Source organism: Arachis duranensis, chromosome 8 (assembly GCF_000817695.3).
Source record: "Arachis duranensis cultivar V14167 chromosome 8, aradu.V14167.gnm2.J7QH, whole genome shotgun sequence".
In the NCBI taxonomy this organism is placed as follows: domain Eukaryota; kingdom Viridiplantae; phylum Streptophyta; class Magnoliopsida; order Fabales; family Fabaceae; genus Arachis; species Arachis duranensis.
The window spans coordinates 25634991-25642855 of record NC_029779.3 but is presented as its reverse complement, the minus strand read 5'-3'; the positions used below and the strand labels follow the sequence as shown (position 1 = coordinate 25642855).

General features: G+C 35.9%; 2 protein-coding genes and 1 non-coding gene across 3 annotated transcripts; 2 read left to right on the top strand and 1 right to left on the bottom strand.

Annotated features, from left to right (window-relative positions):
• Nucleotides 1–3403: 3403 nt before the first annotated feature.
• Nucleotides 3404–3475, top strand: TRNAG-UCC (transfer RNA glycine (anticodon UCC)). Its single transcript has one exon. It is a non-coding gene; the product is annotated as a tRNA-Gly (tRNA).
• An 81-nt stretch (nucleotides 3476–3556) lies between these two features.
• On the top strand, nucleotides 3557–5724 carry LOC107461661 (uncharacterized). Its single transcript, XM_016080208.3, has 7 exons — nucleotides 3557–3984; nucleotides 4087–4149; nucleotides 4248–4334; nucleotides 4554–4791; nucleotides 4973–5046; nucleotides 5135–5233; nucleotides 5390–5724. The coding sequence occupies exons 1-7, from the start codon at nucleotides 3739–3741 to the stop codon at nucleotides 5471–5473; spliced, it is 891 nt and encodes a 296-aa protein (XP_015935694.1). The 5' UTR covers nucleotides 3557–3738; the 3' UTR covers nucleotides 5474–5724.
• Nucleotides 5725–5796: 72 nt separating this feature from the next.
• Nucleotides 5797–7587, bottom strand: LOC107461662 (uncharacterized). The gene is made up of 4 exons (XM_016080209.3): nucleotides 7324–7587; nucleotides 6884–6987; nucleotides 6340–6469; nucleotides 5797–6209 (listed from the first exon to the last, which is right to left on the bottom strand). Exons 1-4 carry the CDS (start codon nucleotides 7432–7434, stop codon nucleotides 6171–6173), a joined length of 384 nt encoding a protein of 127 aa, XP_015935695.1. The 5' UTR covers nucleotides 7435–7587; the 3' UTR covers nucleotides 5797–6170.
• Nucleotides 7588–7865: the final 278 nt, after the last annotated feature.

The following is a 7865-nucleotide window of genomic DNA, read 5'->3' as shown; positions in this document are numbered from 1 at the left end:
GGCTTTTAGATTGAATTGTTATGAAGAAGCTAATGAAATAACTCAAATAAGTGACTATAGTTGTGAACAACGAAGAACAGTTGCGGAAGGAGAGTGTATGGGTACGAGCTTAAGAAGTGCACGGGCTACTAAATCGGCAGTTTTCAACGACCAGGCTGCCGATGTGGTGATGGGGGAGCTGAGGAAAGACGAAAAAGATAAGGGCAGGTTGGTAATTCCTAAAATTATTTTGAATGAGTGGATTAATGATCATTCAAAATAAAATCAGGTAAAAAGGGTAACATATCAACCAATTTATGAAGAAATTGAAGGGAGAGTGAATTATGTGGGATGTGATCATATTAATTATGAAGCTAATTCTGAAGATACAGTAACATGGATTTATGAAGGTAACTTTAATGGATTAGAAATGAGGGGCAAAAGAAATAAGAAAAAGAAGGTTCGTTGTGGGCTTGGTGTTAGGCCCAACAATCAAAGATGTCCAAAAAAGATAGAGAAGAATTTTTGGACCCGGTTTTCTCACTCAATCGGTTTGATGATGTTGGGTTGGGTCTAGAATCTGAGTCAGGTTTGATGAAAATAGAGCACTGTTTTCACGATAGGGATGGGCACGCTAGAGAAGGGTCTACGACAAATGTGTAGGAAGCTGCATCTGCAAAACTTGCGCCAGAAATTGGCGCAGAGAAGATCGAGGAAGATCGAATCGGTGTTGAAGGAGGAATGCTAAAGACTTGCCATGGCAAAGGAGGTTCAACGTGGCAAGGAAAATGCGCAACCCTGATGCCACCTATGTTGGATCATGAGATTGAGGAAGAGTTGGTGGCGGAGAACTAAGCCGCTACTCTCCCGGCGGTGACATTGAATGGAGGGAATGATGGGTTGGGTGTGTATGTTGATGATGATGGTGCAGAAGATCTTGATGAAGAAACGCGTGATAGGGATGGCATTGTGAATAATAGTGGCATGAATTTCGGCACAAAGGGAACAACATTGATAAAGTGACAGGGAGAGCTATCGGAACATGATGAAGAAGTAGTTGGAAAGAGGGTGGTTGATTATGGTGGTTCGGACAAGAATGAAGGAAGTGAGGGAAACATAAATAATATTTTGGAGGAGCAGATGCTTGAAAATAGAAAAACTTGGGACCTAAGGTTGGAATCAAGTGCAATTTTATACAATGTAGAAGATGATATTATGGCTATTATCCAAGTACAAAATGAAAAATTGCTCAAAAAAGAAGATTGACAAAACAGAAAGAGAAACAAAAACGCTGCAAAAAAAAGTGTGTAATAATTTATTAAAATAATTTGTTCTTGGAATAGGAGGGGGGTAATGGGTGATGGAATATTGAGCATGGTCAAAAACTTTAAGAAAAATTTAAGTTGAATACGTTGGGATTGTTTGAGATTAAGTGGTGGGTAGTGACGAAATTTAATGTAATAAGAATTCGGGAGAGTGATGCTACGGAATGAGAATATGTTGAGTCGGAGGGTCCCTTAAGTGGTTTACTATTAATTTGGGATGAATAATGTTTAAAATGAGTCGTTGTCATAAAGGGGAGTTTGGTTGTGTGTTGAAGGGGTCTTAATAAAAAAAATAATTTCAATTATACTTTCTGTGGCATATGGAGTTCATACAAGAGAAGAGAAATTTGTTATGTGGGAGAAATTGAGTTATATTGCAGAGTTATATAAGCCTTTATGGGAGACTTCAACGAGATTGTGCAGGTGGAGGAGAGAAATGATGTTGTCAGATTAACAGAATTTTAGTAAGAATTGATAAAAAAAAAGATATGCAACTGGTGGACTTTCGCTTAGCATCTTACAATTGGATTGACAGAGTTTTAGTAAAATTGGAGTGGTTGAAGATGTTTTCCCGAGTACAAAATTAGGAGTATAAAATCAAGAGTACATCATAAGAAGGAGAAGCACAAAAATAGTTTATGAGTTTCTTTGCATTTTTTTTTCTCTTTTTTAACTTTTCTATTTGCTTGTTGTTGCTCTTACTCCACTTATTGTGTTGAGCTCTTTTGTTCAAAAAAAAAAAATTATCCCAAATTTATTCTTAAACTTAACAACGGTCGTTCTTTAGGCAGCATTTGTTTTTGGTATACACGTCCATCAAATACATAGAAAGTATATGCATGGTATTTATTCTCTAATCTCTTTTTGGCAATTCGTCTTCTTCAAAGAGAGCGTCTTTTCTGTCTCACCTTTCCTCATGTGCCTCTCTGTTCTTGTTCTTCTTCAAGATTTTTTTGCAGATGAAAGTGGTAGAAGGCCAACAACACCACACCGACAGCCAATGGAGACTTGAAAAAGGAGAGAAAAAGACAGAACATGGAACTCCAACTATGAGAGAATTGTAATGTCTATTCGAGTAAGGAATTCTATATTGAGAAATTGCTTCTGTTGCTATAGTGGCGGTGCCGTAGCTGCAAGGTAGCTATAAGGATTAGGAGAAAAAAAGATTTTGTAAGAAATGGGAACGTAGGTCACATTAAACCCTCTCAATACTCAAAACGATATCACTTTAATTATATTTGGGAGCCAAAAAAAAATAATGTTTACAAGTTTAGAGTATCCGATCAATTATATCATTAATTTGTTGTCTGAAAATATGTTAAGAATAGTAGTTATTAAATTTAAGGATAAATTTAGAATAATTTTAAGTTTAAAGACAAGTTTAAGACTCAATTAAAGTTTAAAAACTATTTTAAAATTTAACTCAAATTTTAGTAAATATAAAATGTATAAATGTGTCTTAGGATAAATTTTCTTATACTCTTTTTATTATTATTATTTTTTATTCCGAGTGTGTGCATGCATTGATGCACGAGCACGAAAGTACTTTCTTTATAAGAGCAAACTTTTGAATATTGGTGGTGATAAATACAATAATAAATATATACACTTTTTAGGATTGTTTATCTATTATGCTCTATATTTATTAAATGAAATAATTTAAAATTTTTCATTAATAATAAATTTATTATGTATCTTAAAAACATATGTTAATTAAATCTATAATTTATTTATGATAAATTTTATTTTTTTATAATTTCATATATTTGTTTATTTAATTATTATCAAGTTATTTAATTGAATTAGTAACTAAATATTTTAATCAGGATTAGTTACTTGTTTGGTTTTGATAATTATAAGTGTTAGGTTAAATTAGCCATATTAATATAAAAAAATTGGTAAACTTAGCCTCCTGAATCCTAATTACAGTATCATTCTACCGTAGAAACAACTCCTCGAGCATTAGGGATGAGTTTTAGTCTTTCATATATGCTAAATCTTTGTTTATCAAGTAAAAACTCATTTGCAATTTTTTCATATGTTGACAATTGCATATCAATTTTCAACTTATAAGTAACATCTTAAAAATTATCAATAAAGCGTTTGTAGTCCAACGGTTAGGATAATTGCCTTCCAAGCAATAGACCCGGGTTCGACTCCCGGCAAACGCATTTTTTTCCTTTTCATCTTTCTTCTTTTCATTTCAATCGATGTTTCTATCGAAAACGCGAGCACCAATGAGGGAGGTTCCGTATTCCGTGCCGCCACAAAACACATAATTAGGCGCCAAACCAAACAATCACGTAAATGAGGACGAAAACGAAATCAGGGGCAGTATCGTACATTCCCAACTACCCGCCGTGTCAGTTAGTTGTCCGTCACTCTTCCTATCCATTTTCGAAAGCGTAACAAAATTCATAACTGCAGCGGCGTCATGGCGGGCACCAGCACCTCCTTCGCCGCCAACGCCGTCCGATCCACCGCCGTGGAACTTTCCAGAACCACAAGGTGCAACAGCCGCCGTTCTCTGCTCTCCCTTGCTGGAATCTCCTCCTCCAAAAGCCGCGGCGGTTCCGTCTCCGCCATCACCTGCGACGAGCATCCCCGTGGACCTTACTGCATATACGTTGGCCCTATTGACACCGCCAGCAAAGAAACCCTCGAAGCTCTTTACTCCCAAGTACAGACTCAAAATCACTACTTGTATTCAAAATTTGAGCCCTTTTTTAAGTATTAAGAGTTGATTCTGGAATTGTACCTTTTTTTCTGTTTGTTGTTACAGGCACGAGATGCATATTACAGTGGTGAGCCTTTGATTATTGATGACATGTTTGATAGAGTAGAGGTATATTGTATTATACTATTCTGCTTCACTTTTAGATTAATAGACACCATATGGACACTGAATTTGGTTGAGTAATTGAGTTTATGGAAACAATGCAGTTGAAGCTTAGGTGGTATGGTTCCAAGTCAGTTGTCAAGTATCCTCGATGCAGTATCAGGAGGCAATCAACTTATTCTGATGCTGAGGTCATTTCATTCTTTTCTCCACAGAGTTCAGATTATTTCAAAGCACTTCCCAAATTATCTTATGCTCTTGATGTAGCTGAAAATGTTGATGTTTATGTCTGATATGATTCAGTATTTCTATTCAAATGTCTGTGGTGTTATACATGTTTGTTATCTCTCTTTTAGGGTTTCCTTCATTTGAATATAGAGTGATGTGGATGTATCATGTATGTAGGGCAGGAAGATCTGTCTATGGTTTTTGCATTGGCCTCAACATGGGCTCTGATCCTTGCATTTGGCTGCTCAGCATGTATCGGGCCAATATGGTACACGGTCAGCATGGCTTATCAAACTGCATTCAATCCAGGATCATCCTATGGTAGCAAGGCATCAGGACTAGAGTTTCTCTTCACCTTGAATGGCTTTATCTTAATGGCACTGGGTTTTGCCATTGGATATCCTATTGCTTCAGCTTCAGGTATATTACTTTTGCTGTTGCTGCCTGAAAAAGGTCCTAGTTTTCGAACTTGTGCTCCAATCAATAGCTCAAGTAACAAGCCCTCTCATATGGTTTAATTCAACGAATTCCTTGATGGCTGAGTAAAGACCAACTCAAAATCTCACAGCTTTTATATGTGTTTTAACGGATGCTTTCACAGTTAAGGCGCTTCAAAGCCTGTGGAGGAATGGCTTGGTGGCACTAAAGGGTACTTGTCCAAATTGCGGAGAAGAGGTCAGTCATCCTGTATGTGTTGTATACTACACATATTTAATGCTTTTAATTTAATTGTGCTACCTGAGTTGGATTAATTTTCTTTCAGGTATTTGCCTTTGTGACAATGGACAAGGCTAATGACTTACCCCATAGATCAAAGTGCCATGTGTGTGAATGCTTGTTAGAATTTCTCACCAAAGTTGAGGTAATAAACTAGTAATAATTATTTTGCCTTGTTTTTCCATTACTCCTTGCAAAGGGTGTTCATAATTCTAGACTGGTCTTTTAAAGATTGCAAAGCAAGAGAAGCAGGTATCCGTATTATGCTCTTTGCATGACAGATGGTGGTATCATTTTGCAGAAATCAAGTTCAAGATTTGGTAGACAATGGGTTCATGGTCGCATCTACCTGGTTCGCAGATCACGACGCCGACGGGAACTATAAATTTTCTTCCCGTTATATATGAATGTGTATAGTTAAGGAAGGAATTGCCATGTTAATTATTGGGAACTTAATTTCATTAGATTTGGTTGTGTTAGTGTTAACATCTTTCCGGGTCTATCTAATATAGCTTGGGTCTTGATTTCTTGAATCATATCGCTGGTACAAATTGCTGTGAGGAAGTAAAGCTGCGACTTAAAATTTGAACGAGATTCTATACCCCAAAATAAATAAATTGAATCCTATTTTGATTATTAGCAAACTTAACTACTAAGTGTGTGTTTGAATTGAAGTTTGTAAAGAGAAATGCTAATATTGGTCACAAACATATTTCTCTAAGCATTACACGTCAAAAAGAGGATAACTTCATAGTATCCTTCCGAATTTGCCCTTGAATCATGTTTCTTTCATGGATGAATAAACATAATTTTGATGTTAAATTCTGCAATTCGTAATTTGTTACAACACTTCGAGGTGAATTGAAGCGTCTATTTAACATGGAGAGCAGAAGCAAATTGCTAATGCTCCGCAAAACCAGAACATTCTTTTACACAGAAAGTATAACACAACTATGGTCCAACAATTTTTATCATTGGTTTCAAGCTAACTATGGTCCAACAAAGAATCAAGTAAAATCTTCTAACATGTCACTGATGGTTGGACATATTATCGGAACTTACTGTGTCCAGCAAAACAGAACTCAAAAGTGTGCCACACTGTAAACTAGAGTCCATGAAAGCTGCATAGATGGGGAAAAGAGAGATCAGATGAAAGGTTAGTTAAAGGCCTTAATCTTGTCTTTTGGGAACAAAAAGGAAAAAACCTCACTTTCTGCAATACACAGAGTAAAGACCAAGATAGTATACTACCAGGAAAAGTGTTGTAGATGCAAAAAGCCCTTCCAAAAGGAGGGCTCCGTGGCCACCAAACTCTTCTTCATCGACCTTCAATACTAATGAATAGTAACCATATATAATCCCAGAGGACATCGCTAAAAAACTGCAAGGTAAAAGGATAAACGAGGGTGTAAGAAACCGTCGATATCATCATATGAAACTTCTAAAAAATGTTAATCCGAGTATTGGATTGTTCACATCATAGTTAAGATGCCCTAGTGCAATGTGACCTTTAAATCAAACCTTAGAAGTTACAATAAAGAAATTACCAGGAAAAGAAACACAGCGAAAGCCATGGGGAAAATTTATAGCTAGTAAAGTCTCAACAATCAAAATAATACATGATGGTGCAAAAGGGATCAATTTATGCAACACAAGTTCCCTTGATCTATGTAGCTTAACATCATGAATCGGTTCTGTCAATAGGTTCACTAGATATCTTCCCAAAAACGAAAAGAGAACAAAAAACACTACTTGAATATGAAACTAAGGAATGGATCATAAAACAAATACTCACAGGATAAACCAAATTCCCCCAACCAATGGGAAGACACCCCAAAGTAATCCACATACAAGACCGAGCACTTGTCGAATCCAATGCAGCACATCTCCCATTTGATCCTATTTGGATTGGGACAGAACACAGAATATTACAGATAAGCGAGGTTAGCATAATAGGAAAAACTCAGGTATTCCTCTTTCACAAAATATGTACAGTGAAAGGATATATAAATATATTCACTATGATTACTTCTTAATTGCAGCATCATACAGCTGGCAGCACTTAATCCAACACTATTAAGCACACTACCAACAATTTAACCTCTTTTTTTTTTTTTCTTTTTATCGAATCAATGGAGCAAAGGGCAATAACTCAGTGAGCGTAAAGATAATGACTTGGACTATTAACACGCTGAAAAGAGCTCGCATGGATGGAGAGGAGAAGAAAAATGAAACCTTGTCCCAGGAAGCTTCGGGGTCAAGCAATTTGGCGAATTTGGAAGGAGAGAGATGAGTGTTCTGGAGCTGCTGTTGGTGGTTGACTTTAGCAGATTTAGCTTCTTTCATTCTGAGAAGACGACGACGACGACGGAGGAATGTTGGAAAAGGAGCTAGAATGCAAAGTTGCAATTGAGAAGTGAGGGAATTAGGGTTCGGTTGGTTGAATTTCTTCTTTGTGTACAAGGAATCTGAAGAAAGAGGGAAGTAACAGTGAAGTGAATGAGTGAGGGAATTTTAAAATTTGCAGTATATAAGCAATGCAGAATTTAATTCTCTATCATTATAAACTGTTCCATTCTATTCTCCCAGCTTAGCAATGATATTATTAATAGAAATTAAATAATTTCACTTTATCCAAACTATACTAAGGACTTGTTTGAGTGAATATTTAAAATAATATCTTTTTTGAGTTATCTTATTTTAAAGATTTTATAAAAGAATAAAAATAATTTTATATTTAAATATTTCATATAATTTTTTTTTTAGTTTTTATATAT